The sequence below is a fragment of the Poromitra crassiceps genome, assembly GCF_964638095.1.
Source record: "Poromitra crassiceps genome assembly, chromosome: 14".
Taxonomy (NCBI): Eukaryota; Metazoa; Chordata; class Actinopteri; order Beryciformes; family Melamphaidae; genus Poromitra; species Poromitra crassiceps.
In genome coordinates, this window is record NC_139633.1 from 1,256,066 (window position 1) to 1,283,936 (window position 27,871).

At 45.5% G+C, this 27,871-nt stretch overlaps 1 protein-coding gene across 1 annotated transcript in view; it reads right to left on the reverse strand.

The window, feature by feature from the left end:
• The window catches only part of LOC310789554 (EH domain-binding protein 1-like), a gene marked incomplete at both ends in the record, with an annotated part of 74,461 nt that overhangs the window by 38,219 nt on the left and 8,371 nt on the right, over positions 1-27,871 (reverse strand). Inside the window, 3 exons of the mRNA XM_083651191.1 lie at positions 16,527-16,673; positions 17,005-17,046; positions 24,719-25,516. Of these exons, the coding sequence (XP_083507317.1) occupies positions 16,527-16,673; positions 17,005-17,046; positions 24,719-25,516 (987 nt within the window). The remainder of the gene's footprint in view (positions 1-16,526; positions 16,674-17,004; positions 17,047-24,718; positions 25,517-27,871) is intronic.

A 27,871-nucleotide genomic window follows, 5' to 3' on the forward strand; every position in this document is an offset into this window, starting at 1 on the left:
GTGACAAGTGAGCTCTGATTTGTTCCAAAAAGAAATCAAATATAATGCAATGCAATGCGTTTAGCTTTCTCTGGAACCCTTTGGGAAGGCGGAGCTCCAGCTGGCAGGGGGCGGGGCTGGCTTTGGGCAGCGGCTCGGATGCAGATGAAAGAGAAAGAAGCGAAAGAGGGGAACATGAGAGGGAGAAGAAGAGATCAGGACATGACTGAGGAGAGGAGAGGAGAGGAGAAGAGAGGGGAGAGGAGAGGAGGAGAGAGGAGGAGAGAGGAGAGGAGAGGAGAGGAGGGGAGGAGAGGAGAGGAGAGGAGAGAGGAGAGGAGAGAGGAGAAGAGAGGAGAGGAGAGGAGGAGAGAGCAGAGGAGAGGAGAAGAGAGGAGAGGAGAGGAGAGGAGAGGAGAGGAGAGGAGAGGAGGAGAGAGCAGAGGAGCGGAGAAGAGAGGAGAGGAGAGGAGGAGAGAGCAGAGGAGAGGAGAAGAGAGGAGAGGAGAGGAGAGGAGTTGACAGCACCCACAGGTCACGACAGCAGAGGCCCGGGAGTCACCTCCACTCCTCAGAGGAGGAGGTGGGGTGATGGTGGGGTGGAGGTGGGGTGATGGTGGGGTGGAGGTGGGGTGGAGGTGGGGTGATGGTGGGGTGGAGGTGGGGTGATGGTGGGGTGGAGGTGGGGTGATGGTGGGGTGGAGGTGGGGTGATGGTGGGGTGGAGGTGGGGTGGAGGTGGGGTGATGGTGGGGTGGAGGTGGGGTGGAGGTGGGGTGGAGGTGGGGTGGGGTGGAGGTGGGGTGATGGTGGGGTGGAGGTGGGGTGGAGGTGGGGTGGAGGTGGGGTGATGGTGGGGTGGAGGTGGGGTGATGGTGGGGTGGAGGTGGGGTGGAGGTGGGGTGATGGTGGGGTGGAGGTGGGGTGGAGGTGGGGTGGAGGTGGGGTGGAGGTGGGGTGGGGTGGAGGTGGGGTGATGGTGGGGTGGAGGTGGGGTGGAGGTGGGGTGGAGGTGGGGTGATGGTGGGGTGGAGGTGGGGTGGAGGTGGGGTGATGGTGGGGTGGAGGTGGGGTGGAGGTGGGGTGGAGGTGGGGTGGAGGTGGGGTGATGGTGGGGTGATGGTGGGGTGGAGGTGGGGTGGAGGTGGGGTGATGGTGGGGTGATGGTGGGGTGATGGTGGGGTGGAGGTGGGGTGATGGTGGGGTGGAGGTGGGGTGATGGTGGGGTGATGGTGGGGTGGAGGTGGGGTGATGGTGGGGTGATGGTGGGGTGGAGGTGGGGTGATGGTGGGGTGGAGGTGGGGTGGAGGTGGGGTGGAGGTGGGGTGGAGGTGGGGTGGAGGTGGGGTGGAGGTGGGGTGATGGTGGGGTGGAGGTGGAGGGAGCTGGTCGGCTAAAATCAAAGAAGGCCCAATTATAGGAATCACAACGAGTCAGTGAGCAGGGAAGTCTCTACCTGCAACACACTTAGGCTTTTGTGTGTACTTTCAAACACACACCACAAGCACACACACGCACGCACGCACATATATGCATGCATGCGCATGCACACACACACGCACACATTATGCATGCATGCGCACACACACACGCACGCGCGCACACACACACGCACACACACGCACACGCACACACAGGGAAATTAGAAAAAGAATGCAAAAGAGGACAGGTGCTGCATACTTGCACGTACAGTAATCACACACATTCTTGCTTTCCATTTGTGAACAAAGATGCACACGCACATACACACACAGACACACAGACACACGCGCACGCACACAAACACACACACACCGACATACATGCACAGACACACACACACTTCTCCCAAACCTAGTGTGCATCCTGATAATTAGCCTGGCCAGGCCGGTGTGAAATTACTGCTCTCATCTGCTAATGGATGAGGAGACCTGGAGCAAATACACACACACACACACACACACACACACACACACACACACACACACACACACACTTCTCCATAAAAAAATAAGGGAAACAGAATGAAAGACTAAAAGAGAAAGATTGAAAAAGAAAAGAAAAAAGTGGGACAAACGGAGAGAAAATGAGAGGATGAAGTCTAGTCCAGTTTGTTTTGAAACGACACGTTATGACACTCTGCAAACTCTGTGTGTGTGTGTGTGTGTGTGTGTGTGTGTGTGTGTGTGTGTGTGTGTGTGTGTGTGTGTGTGTGTGTGTCTCGTGGGGATGGGGGGGGGGTCGAGTGGAAACATGCATTTTTATGTGGGCTCATTAATTCCCAATTTGGCTGCAGCGCGGGGGGGGGGGGGACATTACAAGACATCTGGACTGTGACCACTGATAACTTGTGAAGGCCACCTAGGAGGTAGAAGAGGGGGGCGCTCAAAACAATTAGTGCTACTGCGTCCATCAAAGAGCAGAGAGAGGAGGATGGAGAAAAGAGATGGAGAGAGAACAGAGAGAGGAAGAAGGGAGGGGGGGAGGGGACAGAGAAACAGAAAAAATACACGGAGCGAGAGAGAAGAGAGAGGGGGAGAAAAGGACCAGAAAAAGAAAAAGAAAAGAAAGAGATAGAAGAGGGAGATATTGTCCAGAGAGGGGGAGAGGAGGATCGGGTTTTACAGAATGTAGGGAAACAGTGGATGGATACATCCAGAGGGAGGCGGTAATGCAACATAAAGGATGCCAACTGCCATAAAACACCACAGAAGAAGAAGAGATGGAAGAGAACAGAGTAGCCGTGCTTCCATTCAGGTTTCGCGTAGATTCGAATCGAACTTCTGAAAAAGTCGACTATCTTAACATTCAAATCAGGTGTGTTTCCATTAACGGCTGTTAAAGGGATAGTTGTGACGTGAGGTTGTATGAGGTACTTGCTGACAGTCAGTGTACTACAGGCAGTAGAATGCATCAGGCAAGTAGAGCTGTCTGTTGAGCGTGAACAGGGTCACGAGCAAAAACATATATACCGTAATTTCCGCACTATAAGGCGCCACGGAGTATAAGCCGCAGCAGCAAAATTGCCGGTTTGTTACATATATAAGCCGCACCGGACTATAAGCCGCGGGTGTTTTTTTTTATTTTTTTTATTGTGTTTTAATGTTTAATTACCATATGTAAGGGTTCGTGCACAGAGGGGATTGTCGGGAAAGAGATGGCTGTTTGGGGAAGCTCCCATTTATTAACATTTCAACAAAATAAATATAAAAAATAAAACAATAATAATAATAATAAAACAATCCTCAAAAGGATAAGGTGCAGTACACGGCTGTAAACAAAATAACTGTAAAACAATAATAAAACAATCCTCAAAAGGATAAGGTGCAGTACACGGCTGTAAACAAAATAACTGTAAAACAATAATAAAACAATCCTCAAAAGGATAAGGTGCAGTCACGGCTGTAAACAAAATAACTGTAAAACAATAATAAAACAATCAGTCAACAGTACTGAGCCTACCAGAAAAGTAATTAATCCTTGTCTTCATCTTTTAGGTGAAGGTGCAGCAAACGGCTGTAACCAGAGAAGTCAAGTCACTAATCCTCGTCTTCCTCTTCTTCCTGCGTACTGAAACCACCAAAGTCCTCATCTTCAGTGTCGGAAACGAACAGGTTCAGGGTGGCTTCGTCAACCACTCTCCTCTCTCCTTCGTTGTCACTCTCAAAACCAACGAACTCCTCTTCGTCACTGTCGGTGTCGGAATCGAACAGCCTCTGAAGGGCCTCAGCTGTGGCGGCGTCCTCCTCTTCATCACGCAGCAGTCCAGCCTTTCGGAACCCGTTGGTGATCGTGGATGTTTTCACACTCCTCCACGCTGTCAGGATCCACTGGCAAACTTGAGCGAAAGTTGCTTTTCGCATGCGACCAGTTTTGGTGAATGATTTATCGCCGCTCGTCATCCACGCCTCCCACTGAACGCGTAGTGCCACTTTGAACGCACGATTGACACTGATGTCAAGTGGCTGCAGATGCTTCGTTGTGCCCCCAGGAATCACAGCTGGAATTGAGTTTGTGCTCTTCATGGCTGCTTTCACGGAATCTGTTATATGGGCCCTCATGCTGTCGAGAACGAGCAGAGCTTTTTTTTGGTGAAAGAATCCTCCAGGGCGCTTGACGTAGCACTCAGTCAGCCACTCCTTCATCACACTTTCCATCATCCATCCTTTCTTGTTGACTTTGAAGCATATCCCGCTGGGAATTTTTTCTTTCGGCATTGTGATCCGCTTAAAAATCACCATTGGCGGCAGCTTTACTCCAGATGCTGTGCAGCCGAGAACACAAGTGAAATTCGTTCTCTCGTGCCCAGTGGTTCTCAACGTGATGGACGATTCACCTTTCTTGTTAACAGTCCGAGTGAGTGGCAGGTCGAACGTCAAAGGCACTTCATCCATATTTATGATCTGCTCCGGTTCGATGGAATATTCCTTGATCTTCCTTTGTGTGAATTCGCCGAAGTTTGTGATTTTCTCCTGGTAGTCGGGAGGGAGTTGCTGGCACACAGTCGTCCTCGCCCTGACGGACAGTCCCTTTCGTCTCATGAATCGGAAGCACCAAGATGGCCCACCTCTGAAATGTTCAATTTTCATTTCGGTGGCGACTGTTTTGGCCTTCAGTCGGATCTGAACGGTGGACACACCTCGGCCGTCTGCTCTCTGTGTCAACACCCAATCTTCAAGGGAATCTTCAAGTTCGGGCCATCTGCTTTTATTACCTCTGAAGGACTTTTTTGTCTTTTTGCATTGAGACAGTTCTTCCTGCTGCCCCTTCCAACGCCTCACCATTGACTCGTTGATGCCAAGGTTACGTGCTGCTGCTCGATTTCCGTCTTTTAATGCGAGATTGACTGCCTTCAACTTGAAAGCTGCATCGTGTGCATTTCTGCGTTTCTTCTCCATGGTGAGTGAGAGTTAGTGCACGACCCTTTGCTGCTGCTGCTGTTGTTGTGGTTCCTGTCTGCTACTGTAATGAACTTTGAACCGGTAGGAGTAACCGGTTGATTTCCGCCAAATGATGTGCAGATGAAGCTGTGTAACCTGTAAAATCCATAGATTTTGGAGGTTCCCGAGTGGCCGTTTGCTGAAAAAATCCATAGATAAGCCGCACCGTTATATAAGCCGCAGGGGCCAAAAAACGGGGAAAAAGCCGCGGCTTATAGTCCGAAATTTACGGTATATATATATATATATATATACTGTATGTATATATATATATTAGCCGTTTCCATCAACCCTTTCTAATGCAATAGCAGTAGTGGAGAAGGCAGGGAGCGATGGAGAGAGAGAGAGAGAGAAAAAGGGAGAAAGCTGAACCTGTGACCTTAGATGAAAGAGCTAGTCACTGTGGGCTACAATTAGGAATGGCAGGAGGGAGAGCACAGGTCAAGAGACCAGGCCTACACACACACACACACATGTGCACACACACACACACACACACACACACACACACACACACACACACACACACACACACACACACACACACACACACACACCAAATGAGTGCCAAACATTCTTTTACATCTAGCCACATAAATGACAGCGGTCACAATTGGAGTGAAGTAAGGCCCAGATCAGCTGTTGATATACTAAGAGTATACTAAGAGACTCCTAAAGTAGTCGCTTGTCTGTTGATAGATTTCACTTCCCAGGCATTTAGCGGACACACCTCCTACACACACACACACATGTGAGCTGCCAGAACTGCAGGAACTGTATAACCAGCGGTGCCTCAGGAGGTGCCTGAAGATCATCAAAGACACAAACCATCCCCACAACAGCCTGTTCTCCCTGTTACCCTCAGGGAGGAGATACAGGGTCCCAAAAGCACGCACAAATCGCTTGAGGGACAGTTTCTTCCCGCAGGCCACTAGACTCCTTAACATACACAAATAGTGTAGTAGCTGTACTGTACCGTACTGTAGCTGCTACCATTATGTATGTTTAATTGTATGTTTAATTAGGTATATGCTATTTGCACCTGTACGTCAAATACGTCGAATTTAAAATGTTTAAGCACGTCTAAAGTATGCACAGGACATGTGCACCTATGTGCAGTGAATATGCCACTGTCTCTGACTTGTCTTATCAGTATACTGGCTTATTGCTTGTTGTGTCTCTTGTTGTTTTTGCACTCATATGCCCTGTTATATTTGTACTATGTTGTAAACGGAGTCCTCAGCACAAGAATTTCACATGTGATACTTGTACCATGGAGTGACAATAAAAATGTAGAATGTTGAATGTTGAATGTAGACTAGTCATGAGTCCAACAGTAGAATCATCTCTAGGTCAGAGAAAGAAGCACTGAGCGGATGAAAAAGGTGAGAGCCACAGAGAACCTGTGAGAGCAAGAACAAGAAATCACATGTTGCAGTTCCTCTTACGGCCACTGCAACAACTGGGTCCCTTTTTCTTTAGCAGGAATTGTGTGAATTGTGTTTAACTGGTGAGATGCATCATTTCCCCCCCGACTTGATCCAGATGAAAATGAACATTGTGATTAATATCAGATGGCTTGTGGGCAGGTTGTGGGCAGGTGAAATGACAAATTACAGTCTCTAGTCTATGGAAAAAATTCATTTATTTCAAAATTGAGCCGCACGCCCTTGTATTAGGGCTGGGCGATTAATCGAATTTTAATCATGATTACGATTTGGGCTGTCCACGATTATGAAAACAAGATAATCGACATCAAACGATTTTGCGGCTCTTGTCTCTCTCGTTCTGTCTTGTTGTGTGTGTGTGTGTGTGTGTGTGTGTGTGTGTGTGTGTGTGTGGGGTGGCCTCTGGTGCAGCCCTAATTTGTGATTTAGACAGTTAATACAGATATATCTTTTGCATAGAAATCTTTTTGACGACAGCATGAAGTTAGGTTTAGTCATCATCAGTTTAGTTCATGGAAATAAATGCGACTAAAAAGAGGCACCTATAACCAACTAGGGGTGTCACGGTACATGTATTCGTCCCGTGAGTTTACGGTACGACCCTCACGGTACCTCGTTTCACGGTACATGAAACGACACGACGAATACGTCAAATCCAGAAGCACCTAAACGCTGTTTGAACGGCATTGAATTGAATTGAATTCAACGCCACAGAAGAAGACACACCAAAACAACACAAGGGCCATAGAAATCCGCGTTCACAGAATGGGACGTTTTGTGGCGATAAGCTGTTTTGCAAATTCTGTCAACATCAAGCCAACGAGGTAAGCTTGCCAATGTAACGTTACGTAGCCGCGACAAAGTCCTTTATAGTTGCGCGTTGCGGCTAAACGTTACATAACACTGACAAAGCTGTTAACTTGTAAACAAGCAACATACATCGCGTGGGATGAGTGATGCGGTCAAGCAGACATCTGCGGATGCAGACAGGCAAGCTGCGGTGAGGAAGAGGCGATGACTCCTTGTCATGTTCCAATAATCCATTAGATGACCGAACGTAATCATATTATGCTAAACAAAACTCACATCCAATAACGTTAAGGCGCTGACAGGGTTCTTTCCCGTACTTACTGGGAAAGTGAAACCCACCCCGTTGTCTGTCAGACAGTGGGGGTATCTTTCAACAGGGTTTAGAAGTTTTTCTTCTTCTGCCGTTTTATTCTTCTTCTGAACATGTAGGTATTTTGACGTTGACTAAAGAAACACTGCCGCCTAGTGGCCGCTTTTAGATAGGATTCCAAATTAGTGCTTACATCAAACGCAAATGCTACATAAAACAAATACAACAGGGGGAGGGGTTGGTGGGAGTATTAGGCTACTCCACACATGCGCTCTGTTTACAAACTTGTGTACAATAAAGATTTAAAGTGGGGGGAAATGCCTTTGCCCTGTCAAACAGCTGGAATACAGACATCTGAGAGGGAGGCGCACCCCACACTTTGAAAATCACTGCTCTAGAGTAAAACCTTTTTGTGTGGATTGCCTAGATCTTATTAAATAGTGGACATTTATTCATTCCCACATATTAGACACTATTTCTGATGGTAAAAATAGCGTAAAAAGCAGAATTCAGACATATTCAAAGGGAAAAAAACAGAATTTGGGATTTGTTGCTTTTTTTCCCCGTTTTCGTACCGTGCCGTATTCGTACCGAACCATGACCCCAAAACCGAGGTACGTACCGAACCGTGACTTTTGTGTACCGTGACACCCCTATAACCAACTGATTTGCCATTGGTGCCTTGAACACTACACCCCCCTCCCTCCCCTCCCTCCCCTCCCTCCCCTCATCTCAATCACTTGCCCCCACATTAGCGCCTGGCAGAATGAAGGCCGCTTTAATTGAATTAAATTATTCCTTATGCATGCTAAACCACAAAGCACCTACTTAGACGCATGGAGAGAGAGGTAGATGGGAGGGGCTTGGGCCTCTCCAGCTGATAACATGGACACACACACACACACACACACACACACACACGTGCATACACACACACACACACTCGCGCATACACACGCAACACACACGCGTACACTAATCAAACCAAGACATCAAGTAATCTAATCTGAATCGCTAACAATTATCAGCACGTTGGCCCCGGGGCCGCTCGGATTCCTCTGATCAATGTTTTCTATTAAAAAAGTGAAAACAATTCAATATCCTTTCCCTAATGCACGCCAGGGTTATTAGCCTCATTGTCCTTGGAAATGAGTAAGGAAATCAGGAGGAGAGAGAGAGGGAGAGAGACATAGAAGGAGAGAAAGAAAGAGAGAGGGCGAGAGAGATAGAAAGAGAGAGAGAGGGCGAGAGAGATAGAAAGAGAGAGAGGGCGAGAGAGATAGAAAGAGAGAGAGGGCGAGAGAGATAGAAAGAGAGAAAGAGAGAGAGATAGAAAGAGAGAAAGAGAGAGAGGGCGAGAGAGATAGAAAGAGAGAAAGAGAGAGAGGGCGAGAGAGATAGAAAGAGAGAAAGAGAGAGAGGGCGAGAGAGATAGAAAGAGAGAAAGAGAGAGAGAGATAGAAAGAGAGAAAGAGAGAGAGGGCGAGAGAGATAGAAAGAGAGAGAGGGCGAGAGAGATAGAAAGAGAGAAAGAGAGAGAGGGCGAGAGAGATAGAAAGAGAGAAAGAGGGCGAGAGAGATAGAAAGAGAGAGAGGGCGAGAGAGATAGAAAGAGAGAAAGAGAGAGAGGGCGAGAGAGATAGAAAGAGAGAAAGAGAGAGAGAGGGCGAGAGAGATAGAAAGAGAGAAAGAGAGGGCGAGAAAGAGAGGGCGAGAGAGATAGAAGGAGAGAAAGAAAGAGAGGGCGAGAGAGATAGAACTTGAGAAAGAAAGAGAGGGTGAGAGAGGTAGAAGGAGAGAAAGAGAGGGCGAGAGAGATAGGAGAGAAAGAAAGAGGGCGATAGAGATAGAAGGAGAGAAAGAAAGCGGGCGAGAGAGATAGAAGGAGAGAAAGAAAGAGGGGGCGAGAGAGATAGAAGGAGAGAAAGAGAGAGGGCGAGAGAGATAGAAGGAGAGAAAGAAAGAGAGGGCGAGAGAGATAGGAGAGAAAAAAAGCGGGCGAGAGAGATAAAAGGAGAGAAAGAAAGAGGGGGCGAGAGAGATAGAAGGAGAGTAAGAAAGAGAGAGGGGGAGGAGGGGTGAGTCTAGCCACTTTAAGGAGCTAATCTATGTGAAGTCAGCCATCTTGCTGCACAACAACAAGGGACGGTAGAGGACTCCCCCTCCCTCCTCGGCGTGCAGACAGCTTTGAAAAACTCTTTTAATTTGCTTTCTCCTTCTGAAGACTTTCAACACCAACAGTCCTTGGAAGGTCCTCATTTATTTTTCTTAGATTATGCTGAAATGCTTATTCCTGAGGCCTGGAACACACACAGATACACACGAGCACACACACCAACAAACACGGCCGTGTGCGCGCACACACACACACACACACAGACACACACACGCACACACAGAGACACACACACACACTTTAAAAAACATCTAATTCAAGGGCATATTTCTCTTTTAGGATTCAGACAGCGAGCGCCGTCTGTCGCCTTTTAGATATTTCATTACCAAAAGGTATTCATTTCATTTCCTCCGTTCAAATCACAACTTTCCTCCGTACTCCGCTTGCTTCTGGTGAAACATTGGAAGACGTCAGACGAGAGGATTTGACCACAGTGCTGTGGCAGGGTAACTATATTGTGTGTAGTGGAGCGTGTCTGCTTCAAAGCTGTCCATTTCACTCGGCCTCGTTTGGAGTCTCGTTTGCGTCGGTACAGCGACTCTCTCTCTCTCTCTCTCTCTCCCCGCGTTTAGCATGAACGTACTCTTGCTGACAGCACTGTGTGTGTGCGCACGCCTTTTACTGGCTGTTATGGGGGATTGAGCAGGGCAGCACATTTTGGTCAGGACCAGTGCAAAAAAAAATGTGCACAGTCAAGATGAGCAAAGAGACTGAACGAGAGAGAGAGAGAGAGAGAACTATATGCTTATTAGAGAGAAGACGGGAGGAGTCCATCCACAGTTTGGGGTCTTATTCGCTGACGTGTTCAGGGGTGCCGCATTTGGCTGTCCGAGAAAGTGCCCGAGCAGAAGTTAATAAGTGAAGTTGTTCAGCAAAGTGGTGTGCCAGAGGAAGCAGGCTGGCAGGCACAACTGAGTCCAGAAGCAGACATTATTAGACAGGCTTTACAGCATGTGGTCACGCGTAGTGAGGAGGAGCGACCGGGAGGGAACTGTCAAAGTGACACGAAATGCAGAGAGAGCTGAAAAGGTTCTGCGGTCACTCTAGTAGCTGTACCTGTACTCTGAGGTGGTGCTACACAACACTCCACTGCACTGACTCCACTGCACGGAGAGGAGAGGAGGGGAGAGGAGAGGAGAGAGAAGGAGGAGAGGAGAGGAGAGAGAAGGAGGAGAGGAGAGGAGAGGAGGGGAGAGGAGAGGAGAGGAGGGGAGAGGAGAGGAGAGAGAAGGAGGAGAGGAGAGGAGAGAGAAGGAGGAGAGGAGAGGAGAGGAGGGGAGAGGAGAGGAGAGGAGGGGAGAGGAGAGGAGAGAGGAGGAGAGGAGAGGAGAGGAGGGGAGAGGAGAGGAGAGGAGAGGAGAGGAGAGGAGGGGAGAGGAGAGGAGAGGAGGGGAGAGGAGAGGAGAGGAGGGGAGAGGAGAGGAGAGGAGAGGCGAGGAGAGGAGAGGAGAGGAGAGGAGAGGAGAGGAGAGGAGGGGAGAGGAGAGGAGAGGAGGGGAGAGGAGAGGCGAGGAGAGGAGAGGAGAGGAGGGGAGAGGAGAGGAGGGGAGAGGAGAGGAGAGGAGAGGAGAGGAGAGGAGGGGAGAGGAGAGGAGAGGCGAGGAGAGGAGAGGAGAGGAGAGGAGAGGAGAGGAGAGGAGAGGAGAGGAGGGGAGAGGAGAGGAGAGGAGGAGAGAGGAGAGGAGAGGAGAGGAGGGGAAGACTCCAACTCAGGACGGCCTTCACTTAACACACACAAGTCCACAGTGGAGAAGTGGGCTTGTGTCCTGAAGGCTGGGAACATCTAGTCATGGGAAATGGATGGATCATGCTCGTCCGTCTGGCACATCTAACCCCCGACATGTAGCTGAACCTGAAGCAGATCTTCACCTCAAACTGCTCCAGTAGAGCAGAGCAGTGCAGCTGCTCAGGGGGGCAGCAGTGTAACACTGTGGTTGAACTGGAGCTGCGAGGTGTGAAGGTGTGAACCTGTATGAACGTGAAGCACAGCACTGCTGAACAACCGCAAGCTTACAGCTTTACGTTGTGTTGTAGAAAATTGAAGTTCCATTGGCATTTCCTAATCAATAAGCTATGATTGCATACACATAATTAATGCTATGAGTTCTAGTGACATCTCACACATACATTCACCCCAGAGTGTCTCTCCTTCTGCTGAAGCCTTGGACAGTGCATCGTGTTCCATAACAACTGATAACAGTCTTCCAGTTAGACTGCACCGACGCACGTGTTCCATAACAACTGATAACAGTCTTTACTTTATCTTTACTTTACTTTACTTTAAGTAAGTAAAGTAATAACAGTCTTCCAGTTAGAAGCACCGACGCACACACATCTACAAGAGATCATCCCATTCCTCTCCCCCCTCCTCTCTGCCTTCCCTCTTTTCCTGCCTTGTAGAAAGCATATGTTAAATTGTGACATTGCTACTGAATATTTGGACTCTGTACATGATCAGATAATACATTGAGATTCAGTCACTCCTATAATGCAGTTGATAGGAGAATGTATGGTTTTAAATATACTTTCATAAGACGTCTTCCTGGACTCTTGGTTTCAATTCATTTGAATAATCCAAAAAGGTTCATAGTGTCTATACTTTACTTAGATTGATAGGTTTTCTTTTATATCAGCCACAGGTTTGTGTTCCTACCTGCCTCTGTAAACAACATCAGCTGTTAAAGACACGTCACACACCATCTAGTGACACCTCTGAAGAAGACGGAAGTATTACCGTCGAAACATGTCAGGTAGGAACACAAACCTGTGTCTGATATAAAAGAAAACCTATCAATTCAATTCATTTGGTTTATATAAGCTGTTACAAAGCGGATGAGGAGTGGTAAATTCCATTCTATAACACGTTGTAAAAACACTAAAATGATGATAGAGATGTTTCGTAAAAATGTTATAGGACTTATTTTTCAAGCGTTGACAGGATGCTGATAAATGGTAGAGCTATCCATTCGGCTCAGACTACTATTTTGGTTTCTAATGTTAAATAGGCTAGTACAGATGCAAGTGTTCGTCACAACAATATTTGAACAACAACCTGTTCATGCGCCAGCCCGTAACTTCAACTCAAACGAGGAAAACATTGTAGATGAGATGAGACAGGCCTTTCAACTTATATTATGATATTATATTTTAGATATCTAACCTGACAGAAATCAGGTGGTAATACAAACATAGTAGAAAGTCAGGTTGCAAGCACACTCGAAAATATTTAAAAACTCACTGGGTGCAGGGCAAGCACGAGATATGAAAAAGAGAAAAAGCCAGCACTCCAAATGTCTTTCTTGATGATTTATTCACCTCATACACCTGGGCAGCAGCAACGAACGTTTCAGTCAAAGACCTTCCTCAGCGTTGTGCTGTATAGTCGTTAGTCACACTGTCAAAAGACTCTACTATTGTGATCAGAAATGCTGACAAAGGTGGTGCTGTAGTTATTCAGAACATTGTGTCTTATAGAACTGAAATACTGAGACAACTTGGGGCGTCTGAGTTTTACACTCCTTTAATGGGGGACCCTACTGTGAAATTCCTTCAGGAAGTAGAGGCTTTTTTGAGCACTGCATTAGCTAATTCTTTTATTAATCAGGATGAATATAAATTTATGCTGCAGAAACACCCTATACGTCCAGTTTTTTACACTCTTCCTAAAATACATAAGAGTTGTGTGGAACCAGTACCTGGCAGGCCCATTGTAGCGGGCACTCAGTCCCTTACAGAACCGATTTCACAATACCTAGATAAACATATTAAATCACTGGTGTACCTACTTCCGTCTTATCTGAAAGACACTACAGATTTTCTTAACAAATTGAATTCTATACAAAACATCACTGACGGCAGTTTTTTGTGCACTATGGATGTAAACAGTCTGTATACTAATGTGCCTCATACGGAGGGTTTGGAAGCTCTTACATATTATTTGGACACAAGACAGAACCCTACACCCCCTACTGGTTTTCTAGTGGACTTGTGCAAACTAATCCTGAACAGAAACTATTTTAAGTTTGAAAAAGCGTACTACTTACAATGCCAGGGGGTTAGTATGGGGAGCCCGTGCTCACCAAACTATGCGAACCTTTTCATGGGCAAATTTGAAGATAACTTTGTTCATCAGAATAACCCCTTTCGGGCCTTTTTTGAGTGTTGGTTCCGTTTTATTGATGATGTATTCTTTATTTTCACTGGGTCTCTCATCCAATTAGAAGAGTTCAAGTTATATATTGATTCCAGATTACCTTCTATAAAATTTTCGCTTGAATATAGCCTTGATTCAGTGTCCTTTCTGGATGTTTGTGTGAAAAAATCTGATCTCCTCTTGACCAAGGTCTACAGGAAGAAGACAGATAGAAACAGTTTTTTAGACTTTACTAGTTACCATCCCCCCAGTCTGAAAAGAGATTTACCGTATAGTCAGCTCTTAAGGGTCAGAAGAATTTGTAATCGAGACACCGATTTCGATGAACAAGCTGCTGAACTGTGTGCTCGCTTTAGAGCGAAAGGCTATAGTAACAGTGTTCTGGACAACAGCCTCCAGCGGGTTAAAAACTTGAATAGAGAGGACTTATTGGTGCCTAAAGCCTCCTCTGCCCAGAGCTTTAATATGGTTTGCGCCACAACCTTCTCTCCGGTGTCCCATGACATCAAATCCTGTGTGTTAAAACACTGGCACATATTACGTAGTGACCCCCAGGTGGGCCACGCCTTCGTTAAACCTCCTTTGTTTGCTCATAAACGAGCTAAAAATCTGAGAGATGTACTAGTTAGGGCGGACTGCTACACACCCCCCCTCCATTTTTTATCTAATTTACCTAACGGTCATTTTCCTTGTTCCAATTGTATTCACTGTAATGCCATGATTAAGGGTGCTTCCTTTTTACACCCACACTCAGGTAAGAAATTCTTCATCAAAAGTAGGATTTCCTGTAAAACTAAATTTGTGGTGTACCTTTTGAAATGTCCCTGTGGCCTCTGTTATGTGGGGAAAACCACGAGGGAACTTAAAGTTCGCATTTCTGAACATAAAAGTAATATTAGAAATAAAGAGGAAAAGTCGTCTGTAGCCAGACATTTTAATTCATTTGGACACGATGTGTGTTCTCTTAGGTTCCAGGGGATTGAGTCTGTTGGTCCCTTAAAGAGGGGCGGTGACAGAGACAGGGCCTTACTACAAAGGGAGGCATTTTGGATTCATTCCCTTCATACAGAACATCCTAAAGGCCTTAACACATTCAGTGCCAAGGACGTCTGTGGACGTCCTAAAAAAAAGTAACGAGGAGTGCCAAGGACGTCTGTGGACGTCCTAAAATCATAATTCATATTATTCCATAATTCTGCTGTTTAAGGTCGTACCTAGCCAGTGAGCATGAATCCCTTCAAGGGATCACACGGCGCCACCTTAAACATCGTCACAGGAGCTGCTCCACCCACCTCAGATCCTTTACTTTGTACAGGAGACAGCGGAGAAAGTGGAAACCGATGCATGCTTTCTGCCAGCGCCGTATATATTGCTCTGCCTACAGCGGAGAGTGGGCTCGGCTGCATCCGCGCTCACAACTGAGCTCTTATGCTTCTATCTATCTCCACACGATTTCCTAGAAAGGCAGCATCCGAAGCCGAACGGCCATGCCTTTTCGTTCAGTCGCGTTTGCCCATCAAGGAAATGATGCGCGCTGGGATCTGTCCGGGGCAAAAACGAGAAAACAAACTGTGCGTGTGGGAGGAGCCCGCAGCTCAGAGGTGGAGAGGGGAGAGGGGGGAGGGAGGGGGGGGGGGGGGGGGGGAGAGGTGTGTGTGTCACACAGGCTTCACAGAAACCACACCACACGCCACCACATCAGAAAACACCAGCCAGAGTCAGTGAATGTGGTCGAAATTAGAGTGCAAAAGGTATTCATAAAAGGGCCTATAACTTGGAAAGTAAAAAAAAACGACAGAAAACCATTGAAAGTGCACTTTTTTGAGAGGCTGTAATTTCATAATGGAACTGTCTAGAAACAAAATTTCTTCTTTGGAAGAAGCAGGAGTGTTCAATCTTTCATTAAAGTCCAGCCCTGTTAATATAGCCATAATAGAAAAAATTCTATAGCTCTTTTCAACTGAATGGAAGTGAATCTGGCACAGGTTCCAGACAATTTTACTGAAGCGCTGTGGCACTGAATGTGTTAATGAGGAGCTACTTCTTAGCTGTTTTCTTTAATATTTTTTCTTATTTTCTATTGGTGTATTCTCAAGTATGTAATTATGATTGTACTGAGAACATTAGGACCCTTGTGCCTGTTTACTCCATGTATGGCTAACCAACCTCCTACAGTAACTTGTCACTAGAGCCCCGTTGCAAGTTCTGGTATGATCATGCTCATTATATACAGAGCCTTATTGTGAAGCACTTCCGTTTGGGATTGCTTTATACAACACTTGTAGTCTTAATTTTTCTATGTATTATTCTAAATGTATTATTCTCAAATGTGTTTCTTTTCTTACTAAATAGTGCCTTGTCTCTATTCGGTAGAAGGCACATTACAAATTGTTTTATTTTATTTTTCTAATTGATTGTACTTCCGGCATGACTGTATTTAGCCGTCTTTTTTGCCTGATACAGCACAACGCTGAGGAAGGTCTTTGACTGAAACGTTCGTTGCTGCTGCCCAGGTGTATGAGGTGAATAAATCAACAAGAAAGACATTTGGAGTGCTGGCTTTTTCTCTTTTTCATTTTTTGGTAATACAAACATGGCTCATCATTTGAAACGGTGTCATCAGCGAGCAATGCCAACAACTACAGTCCCAAACAAGTGCACGTCACACACACACACACACACACACACACACACACACACACACACACACACACACACACTCAGTGACTTACGTCAGTGATGCTGGTGGCCCTGGTGGGCACAGAGAGGGCTGAGTTGGGGGCGTTCTTGTTGCCGGCCTTCATGGCAGCGTCGCGGCGGGCCTGCTCCAGGAGAAGCCTGGCTCTCTCCTTCAGCTCCTCCTGACGAGACTGCACCTTCTGGGGACAGACAGAGACACAGACATGTGGGGTGGTGCTGGGACCTTCTGGGGACAGACAGAGAGACACACATGTGGGGTGGTGCTGGGACGGAATGGAAAGAGCTAGCAAAGGGAATGACAGTGGTAATCATGGCGGGGCACAATGGGTCACGTCACTTACAATCAAATTTATTCATAGAGGTGTCCCTTTGGAGATAAAAAAAAGAAACACCGCACTCTCAATCTGTGCAAGGGTGTTTTTGAATGTTGGATGTGGATTTGTTACTATTGAGTTTGAAATGAAACATTTGGCATATCCATTCTAGTACTCTTGTCAAACTTCTACCCACCTTCTCAGCAGGGGGACTTGATACAGGCGACTGTGGCGGCTCCTTGGAGAGAGAAAGAGTAGAAATATAATGTCACTGCAAATGCATGGATGTAGTTGTTTTGCTTAGAAGTGCATCAACAGTAGAGTACAGTATGTAGTGTCGGGGATTGGTGCTTATCCAGCTCACATGTTCAAACTTGGATCAGCGAAAGAAGCTGGCTTGATTTCTTTCGTTAAATTTGCATTTTGGCATAATATATATATTTTCTGGCAGGAAGGAAAAACGTAACGTTGCAAGGTAGCTGGCTCGAGATCACCATCACACAACAAATCCATCTTGCCACGCTCCAATCTATTGGTTTGAATCCCAACCAATCAGCTTCCTATCAGGCAGCTACAGGCGGGCTTTACAGTATAGGTGCGAGTCACACCAGCGAGAGCGAGTCTGTGATAGACGTGATTGACAAATGGTTCAGCCAATCACCTGCCAGGTATTTTTTTTAAAGTGCCTGCCCTTTGAAACGGTTTCCCGCGTGAGTTCCCAGATGGTTATGTGAAACAAACCATCTGGCAGTGTCAGGTTAGGCAAAAACGTCCCCCGATGACAAAATGCTGAGATGCTGCAATTTGTGAAGTTCATAGGAAAAGCACCTCTTGCTAAAGCTGTGTTCACACCAAGATATTTATATCTGGGGGCTATAACTAGGGTTGTCCCGATCCGATCACGTGATCGGAAATCGGGGCCGATCACGTGATTTTCAACTGATCCGGAATCGGGGGGAAGAGATCTGATTTTTATGTATAAAAACAATGATAAAAACGTCACAAAACAAATATGGCAATTCTCACATTTCAGTCATCCAAATAAACAATCTGTCATTTATTTTATCATTGCAATTTGTCATATTCATCGTAAACACGAGCCCTCTTGCGCAGCAACACACGCAGTTTTAACTTTAGTAGTGGGGAGTGAGCATTGATAAGAAGCGACAACTAATCTATTGCAACAGCGCACAAGAGATCGGCCATTTTGGGGCGCAACAAACCTCTGTGCTATTGTCCTGTTGTCTGCGGCGCCAAAATGGCCACGGTTCTATTGTCAATTGTCGCTTCTTTCCTTCCATACTCTTTGTTTAGTGTTCGACTAGCGACACATCAGAACACGATAAAACATACAAAAACACATGTCCAACCATAATAACTAGATGGTCGCACAGTGGCTAAAACAGAAACAAGACGTAACGTTAGTTAGGGATCATGATTAAACTCACCTAGGAGTCGGACTAGGAAGAAAAGCCAGAAGTGTTCTGCACTGCCTGCCTGCATCAGTAAAGTTACCATAATGAACATGTCTTTTTGTTGTCTGCATTCCGTCTGTCTTGTGAATAAAATCTGTCGTTCCTCCATGTTGTCAGATGAAGTGGCCGGACTGCACTCGTCTCACAGATAAAGTTTCAATCATTTTAATCCACGCAGATTGTCCTCAGTGACTCTCCATGTTGTCTCACTTGTAAACAGAGCTGCACCCCGCCCCCATCTAGCTAGCATGCTTAATTCTATTGATGTGGCTCATTGGCCGAAACTCGAAACAATAGCAGACAGCCAGTGAAACGCCGCATGCAAATGAATACCAGCCCAGAGATAGCCAGAGAAGTCAGTGGGTCCCAAACATTTCTGGCTTCAGTACCCCCTTTCCCTGATTTCTGAATCAAAGTACCCCCTTTACCATAAGCTGTAAAGATATTTTATTTTGTTTACTTGGTTTAAAACCAATGCTGCACTAACTGAGTTGTGGTTGTGATAAAAGAGCCGTACAAAGATGTCATATTGGTTGGTTAAAATAAAAACACTTAAACACTTAGAAGAAAGGGGGGAAAAAGCATCCAAGTTGTCCCAACTTGTTGTCCCAACTATTTCTGCAATGCATTGCAGAAATATCGGATCGGGACTCGGTATTGGCAGATACTCAAAATCATATGACTCGGACTCGGACTTGGGGGCAAAAAAAGGTGATCGGGACATCCCTAGCTATAACGTTACGCAATGTCATGATGTTTGTCCACTACGAGCCACCGTCATTGTTTACAAGCTAAGCCTATCAGCGTGCTCCTAATGCGAGCTACATACCGGTAGTACAGACTTCACTTCATGTCAGCTGTCAGTCTGTCAATGCGGTTTGTTGCCACACAATAAACCAGCGGTTTGTTCCAAGCCAGTGTGATCCTTGACTCACTCTCACACGGCAGCCAATCAGCGTTGAACAGCGAGCGACTGATGCCAGCGAAATTTCGCTCGAGTTGGGATATTTCATCTCGGGCGACATCTCGGACGCCCAGCGATTTTTCTCCGGGGCGAATATACGCTCAATCGCTCGTTTGCATTGACTTTGTATGTAAACTCGATGCCAGCGAAAAACTTTAATAGGTCGGTGTGAACGTACCTTAAGAGGAGAGTTGGTCCTGCAGGTGACTGCCACTGTTTTATGTGGGGTGCCCCTCTATAGGTTAATTTCTTTGGCCTATTTTATGTAGCCTATTTTCTCTTTTTTTAAATTCATTCATTCTATTTTTTATTTGATTGATTGCTATTCATTGGTCAGTGCGTAATTTGATCAAATGAATTAATGAAGACAATCGAGATGCGCCCGTTCTAGGGCTGCCACTTTTTATTTGAAATTCTAACATTTGTTCAAACGTGGGGGGAAAATAACATGTGAACTGTAATGACCTGTTCTATATAGACTCTCCAACAACAATTCACCATCAGCTTGACCTCTTGTGTTGTTTGCTAAGAGGACACAGAGTCTACCCACCCCGGCTCCATACATATGTATGGATATATATATATATATATATGTACCGGTATATATATATATATATATGTATATATGTATATATATATATATACTGTATACTATACAGTATATATATACAGTGTTTCCCACAGGATTTTGAGAATTTGTGGTGGGGGACCGCAGACCCCCTACGGGGGTGCGGGGGCATGCCCCCCCGCGCTATTTTTTTAAACATTTTAAAGTAAAATGCATGAATTTGGCGTACTTTGAGAAAGCTTAAGAGCAAAATTAAAAGGCTAGATCTATGAAGAACATGTCATCATTACTGTGCTGTGGGTTTACAATGACAAACTAAATTTATCCCTATAGGTCAGGGATACTCAACTTGCTTTGCCACTTTCGTGAAATGATAGAAGGCGAGGGGCCAGTTAATAAACAAACAATATACATTTTCCTGTAGCGGATTGTAGGTTTTTGGGGTGTCAGCCAGAGTTTAGGCTGACAGTGTTGTGCACACCGGATAGTTAGTTAGGTTAAGTTAGTTAGGTTAAGTACATACATAAGTGCCTGGGTAGCGAGCAGATGGCGGTATTTGACAATTTAGCAGCTAAATCATACATTATTGAAAGATATTCCATATTCCAGACTGAAATGCTATAACAGAAGTATTGGCCAGAATGACATGAACAATAAATAAATATTGGACACTTATTCAGCGGATATCTTGCATGTTGCGTTCAGGTGCACTGTAAAAAAAAAATATATAATAATAATTTGGGGGGTCAACATCTTATTGTGGCGGTCAAAATATTATTGTGGCGGCCCGCCACAAATTCCTTTATGTATGGGAAACACTGATATATATATATACTGTATACTGTATGAGGTGCAGGTAGAAAAGGATTAAGAAGGGCTGTTCTTAATGTCAGAGCAGGAATATCCCCTGTGATATTCACCTTATTCACCACGCCCACTTTTTCTCTCTTCCGCGTTCAACGCAAACGTATTTGTTCTTCCGGTTCAGCGCTAGTTGCCTTCTGTGGCTTCTGTGGTTAGCCACTAGTTAGTTATGTTACATGGCAGTAAAATGCCACTGAATGACCAAATTGATAATAACTTTTAACCATTTCGAGTAACACTGTTTCCATACGGATCACCAGCGTTAGTTTGTTGTTTATAACGTGGCTATATTCATAATGTTTCTATCTCGGATGCGTTATTTCGAATCGCACATAGGTTACGCTAGTGGGTTTCAGGACGCAACAGCCTCGACTCCACTAACGTCATCTTAAGAGCACAATATTCCTGGAATGCAAGTTTAACTAAACAGTTACATATCCTCTGCATTCTACATAAAATTAAGATATTACGGGTTGTTTTATTTTGCATGTTACATACGTATTGGCCAAGATATGTTAGTTTATGGCGGAGTAATTCTGCCAGTTTAGATGCGGAGTGTGCGCAGCCATCTTGCCTGCAGAGTTTTTGGCAAGTCAAAACGGAAATACTATTACGGAATGACGTAATGCGGAAGCGTCCATGTGTGGGCAAAGAATAAGGTGAATACACTGACTGCCCTGCCGCATTATGGGATATCCCCTGTGATATACACTGACTGCCCTGCCGCATTATGGGGGCATGCTGGGCTCACAGTCCTGTCTGCGTCCAGTGGTGTGGAGAGCGTGACAGCTCTGAGAAGATTGCAACATGCATGCACGCATGCGCACACACACACACACACACACACACACACCTAGCTTAGCATCTTATCTGCAAGCTAATCCTGGCTGTATTATAAGGGTGCACAAACAGGGAAAACAGAGTTCTTACATTTGGCTTAGAGAGCGGTGTATTCCGACTAGGGATGGGCATTTCTAGCAAAAACACTATTCGAAATTCGCTGGCCAAATTCGAATTTAATTCGAAATTCGAAAATAAAAATAAAAATGTAAAAAAAATTAAAAATGTAATTTTTTTTTTTTTTTTTTTTTTTTTTTGTGAGTGAAATGTTGCATTGTCTCCCCTGATTCTAAGTCTACGGCTTTATTAATTAATATAAAAAGCTTCTGCTGTGGATTTTTAGCTCAAACAAGCATTGCACCACTGAAGTAAAGAACATGTTACATGACATTGACATTTTCGAAAATAAAAAACAGTTTTGACAATCATGAGTGGTTCATTAAATATTTAGTAGGCTCAGGTCTGAGTGCCAAAGGGGTGCCAAAGTCACCCCCTCTCCCTCTTCATGGGATTTCATCCGCCATTCATTTTTCCATAAACCTTGCTTAAAATGCTTATAAAAATTGTTTTACTTGCTCAAACCAAGCGATTTGACTATACTTAGAATCAGGGGAGACAATGCAACATTTCACTAAAAAAAAAAAAAAAAAAAAAAAATTTTTTTTTTTCGAATTTCGAATTTCAATAATAAAAGTCGACCTTGATAATAACAACGATTATTCGAAAATTCGAAATTCGATGCCCATCCCTAATTCCGACCCAGCTGTTTATAACAAATATGTATCGTTCCAGCGCTCACATCTAGCCTGGGCACGGGCGATGCTGCAACCGGCTAACTAGATAACAGTGGATCAAAGTGGGGTGTCATAGCTGTCATGACCCCCCCGCGACCTTTCAGCTTGTAAACAGGAAGCGGTAATCTGGGGGTTAACCGACGCAGGCAAGCGTGTGTGTGTGTGTGTGTGCACATACGGGTGCATGCCAGTGTGTGTGTGTGTGTGTGTGTGTGAGACGAGATGAGGTGTGCCGTGTGCAAAGCGTCTCCACGCCTGAGCAGTCACGGCGCCAACTGCCATCAACTGAAGGGATGAGAAATATAATGAAAAATATAATGAAATGTCAAAGCAGGGGGTTCTGCTGGGCGCCTTCTGCAGTCGCGACATGTTAAGGCCCCCCCCACCCCCCGACACGCCGCGTGCACGGGTCTCCACAACATCTAAGGCGGGACGAAAGAATTTCACTACGGGGTCATCTCGCCAAACGCCGTCGACGAGGTCGGGATTTGAAGCTTAGCGGCTGCCAGAAGGGAATGAATGAATGAATACGCCGCGTCCTCTGTCTTATGACTGATGTGTTATGTGAACGTTTCAATCACAGCTGGGCTGCCAGGATACAAACCTCAACGAGCCATTTAGGGCCCAGGCAGGTGCCCAAGCTAAGTGCCTGTCTTTAACAGCAAGGTGAGAATTAGCCTGCATCATACAGAGACCGGTCCAGACGTTGGATGAGGTACCTGTGTTATAATGAGCTGTGAACGTACTGATAGCTGAATGTATCTCACCGATCCTTACTGGAAATGTATAATCCTATTCCACACAGTGTGTACCCGTTTCTACATCTGTACACAATAAGTGTGTGTGTGTGTGTGTGTGTGTGTGTGTGTGTGTGTGTCTGTGCATTATTTTTGTTTACTTTTTATTAAAACAAGGTAATCACTTGAAAAATGTGATACCTCCTCATACAAATGAAATTGACCAATAGCACAAAATGAAAACAAATTACAGCACTTGTTAAAGGAACACTCCGCCCATTTTCAAACAGCTTTGTATCATTACAAAATCAGTTATCAGAAAACTGTCAACAGCTTTGCTGACATTCACTCAGTTTGACAGTTATTGAGAGTTGATTTGAGTTAAGTTGTGGACCAATGATGTCATTCATGCACAGATTACATCACTGGTTCACAACTTAATCAACTCTCAATAACTGTCAAACTGAATTAACGACTGCAAAATGGTTTACAGTTTTCTGATAAACTACTGATGTTGTAATGATACAAAGCTGGTTGAAAATGTGTTCCTTTAAGGGATGCAGGTAAGGTAAGGTGAATTATAGCACTTAAAAAAATGCTTTACTGGAATCTATGTATTTTAGAGATATTGGATATAGATTTTTTTTTAATATGGTTATCTAGCACTTTGAAAATGAATTAGTACCATGAGTAACCTTATTATTTTTTCCTTGTTATGCTCACATATTTCAGATGACGTCTCAGCTGCCATGCGTTTACATAATAAACTTGAAACCAAACCAAACCAAACCTAACAGGGCTAACCTGTCAGACGCATGCGGGATCCCACAAAAATAGAACAGGTGCGTATTTTTTCCGTAACAGATGTATTCTAAGTTACTAGTCTACTATTATTACTCGGGATGGGGGGGAAAATTGATACACCATAGTATCGCGGTATTTTGTCTGACGATATTGTATCGATATTTGGACGCCAAGTAACGATATAATTTTTTTTTTTTTTTTGCAGGCCATGCCATGGCAGGCCACCGGGCATCTGCCCGAAGCGCCCAATGTTGCAGTCGGCGCCTGCAGTGGCGTATTGAGTCCAGAGAAGCTTAATAATGTAGCCTACATGTGGGGCCAAAACAAAACAAAACAAAACAAAAAAACAGGTTTTGACTCTGAAGAAGACGCAGTGCGCGTCGAAACGTCAGTTTTGTACCTTTATTAAATTTATTTAAGTGACTTCGTGTGCTCCAGCTCACTCATTGGGTTAGTCCTTTTGGAAGTGGCCCATTGACCTGTTTACATTGTTTTGTCCTGTTCTGAGAGCACCGACCTCCCTCTGTGGAGGGGTTGAAGCGCAGGAGATTCCTTCTACAAAACAAAAAAACACTTCCGGTGAGGTCAAGGAAAAGGTAGGAAAAGGAGTTAGACAATATATCGAAATATTGCAATATTCAATATATGCAAATATTCAATATATCGCAATATCGGCGATATCGCAATACTATCGTATTGTGACTCAAGTATCATTTTAGTATCGTATCGTGGGCATCTGGTGATTCCCACCCCTACTATTAACACGGGCGAGAGTCTGTTCCGGCAGTTTTACCGGATCCACACGGAGCCGTACCGCATCTCGGGTACATTGGGTTTAAGTGGAATCACCTGTGGGGTGTTTACCTGTTTGGGGGGCGTGGCTGTGTGGTTGAGTGGCGGGGAGCCGCTGTCAGAGGCGGACTCGGACTCCGAGTGGCGCAGGCTGGCCCTCTTCTTCTTGATGAGGTCAGCGTCTCTGTTATAGGAGAAGCCCAGCTTCTGGTGGGGTGGAGAGGAGGCGGCCCCTCTACCCCCCACCCCCCTATCTAGTCCCGCCTCCTCCCTCCGCTGCCTCACCTTGTCCGTCTCTCTCTCTCTCTCCGCCCTCTGCGGTACCTCGCTGAGGTCTAAAGTGTCGGCTTTGGGAAGCTTCCCCCTGTCCTCGGAGGCCGGGGGCGTGGCCTGGGACCCGGGCTCAGGTCTAGGGGCGGAGTCTGTTGCCGTGGCGGGCGGTGCCGTGCGTGGCGACGGGACAGGCGGCGAGGACGGCAACGCCCCCGCCGTCTGCGAGCTGGCCGAAACCACTGCATTGGCTTCGGCTCCATTGGGTTCGGCTTTAGCGCCGTTAGCTTCGGCGCTAACGTGGCCGGCCGACACAGTGGGCTCAGGGTTAGCCTGGAGGTGCTGCACGTCGTTGAGCTCGGCGTAGAACTTGTCCTGGCCGATGGAGGCGTTGGTGTCCGTCTCGAAGTCGCCCACCTTGTAGGTGCTGCGGCTGCTGTTGGCCTCGATCTGCACCACGTTCAGCTCCTCGCCAGAGAAGTGCGCCCGGATCTGGTACAGGTAGGTCATGACCGTCAGCTTGTCAGGGATGGCCAGCAGCACCATGTCGGACGGCTCCAGGAGACGCGAGATGCCCAGGCTGGCGAAACCATCGTAGGCCTGAAAACGAAACGAACAACAAGCGTTCATTTTCCCGATTGTGAAATACCACGGAGCCATCATCGCTTCCAAAGTAGTGTGTCTGGCAAACTGAGGAAGAAACTGTTTACAGATTTGAATGAAGCGCTTTTGAGTGAAAAGAGGGGGTGGCATTAGGACCAGGGGTGAGAGTGAGGGAAGTGCTGATGATAGTTGGACAGATAGGAGGTGAGCTCTGATTTTATGTGCTTAATGAAGTTGCTTAATGCACTTTTTATACTCTTTTTTTAAAGTTTTGTTGTGATGCTTTTAAATGTCCATTTTACTCTCTTCTTTTCTTTTATTTTCCTGTCAACCATTTTATGTGAAGCACTTTGAATTGCCTCTGTGTATGAAATGTGCTATACAAATAAACTTGACTTGACTTGATTTTCTTTCTGACATGGGTTACATTTTGGAAGGAGAAACTACATACAGTAGGTATATTGCATGCATGTGTCTCTAGTGTGTTGTGTTGTGTTGTGTTGTGTTGTGAGACACCTTCGGCATGGTTACTGACAGGTCATGTCAGGGATGGTTGTCCCCGATAAGAGACGCAGATACCCCAAGACAGAGCGCTTAATCCTGAAGGGTGTGTGTGTGTGTGTGTGTGTGTGTGTGTGTGTGTGTGTGTGTGTGTGTGTGTGTGTGTGTCCTTATCGCCCCACGCATCAACCTGCCCACACTCTCCGTCACGCGTGTAATTGGTCTGATTAGAGTCTGATGAGAAAATACAGGTGTGATTATCAACCGACACACCAAACCCAATCCCCCATCACCAGATAGACTGAGACAGAGACAGAGAGGAGGGATGAGAACCATTATCGCAGCCAATGACAGGTAAATAAATAGATTAGGAGCACGCACACACACACACACACACACACACACACACACACACACACACACACACATCATCATCTCTCCCAGGTATCACAGCTTGTATCTGGCCTGCTTGATAGCGTTGATCTAATTCCAACCTGTTGCAGCGCTCGTTTGTTTCGTAGATCTCCCTCGTCTATCAATCTCTATCCCCGTCTCTCTCTCTCTCTCTCTCTCTCTCCCTCTCTCTCTCTCTCTCCATCTCCCTCTCCGTATCCCTCTCTCTCTCTCTCCCCGTCTCCCTCTCTCTCACTCTCTCCATCTCCCTCTCTCTCTCTCCGTATCCCTCGCTCTCTCTCTCTCCATCTCCCTCTTTCTCCCTCTCTCTCTCTCTCTCCATCTCCCTCTCTCTCTCTCCCTCGCTCTCTCTCTCCCTCTCTCCCTCGCTCTCTCGCTCTCTCCCTCTCTCTCTCTCTCTCTCTCTCCATCTCCCTCGCTCTCTCTCTCCCCGTCTCCCTCTCTCTCCCTCTCTCTCTCTCCCTCGCTCTCTCTCTCTCCATCTCCCTCTCTCTCTCTCCCTCTCTCTCTCCCCGTATCCCTCTCTCTCTCTCTGACTGTCGTGCCCACCTCCCATATTTCTCTAACCTTCATTGATGCCAGGGAGGGCTTTGGAGAATCCTCTCCTGCTACAAACTAACTCCTTCGCTCTCTTAGCGGCCGTTCAAACTGAGTGCGGCGCTCCGCTGGTGAGTGGAGGGCAGTGATTGAGTCACTACTGCTGCTGCTGCTGCATATAAGATTCATTATACTGTTATTGTATATGCTTATAATCTTCATTATACTGTTATTGTATATGCTTATAATCTTCATTATACTGTTATTGTATATGCTTATAATACTCATTATACTGTTATTGTATATGCTTATAATACTCATTATACTGTTATTGTATATGCTTATAATACTCATTATACTGTTATTGTATATGCTTATAATCTTCATTATACTGTTATTGTATATGCTTATAATACTCATTATACTGTTATTGTATATGCTTATAATACTCATTATACTGTTATTGTATATGCTTATAATACTCATTATACTGTTATTGTATATGCTTATAATACTCATTATACTGTTATTGTATATGCTTATAATACTCATTATACTGTTATTGTATATGCTTATAATACTCATTATACTGTTATTGTATATGCTTATAATACTCATTATACTGTTATTGTATATGCTTATAATACTCATTATACTGTTATTGTATATGCTTATAATACTCATTATACTGTTATTGTATATGCTTATAATACTCATTATACTGTTATTGTATATGCTTATAATACTCATTATACTGTTATTGTATATGCTTATAATTAAGCAATATAGCATGAGAGCCAGTGTGTTGTGCCAAATATATCCCCCTGATCAGCTGTTATCCAACTGCTGAGCAGGGGGATATATTCCACAACACACGCAGCTCGAGTGCTATATTGCTTT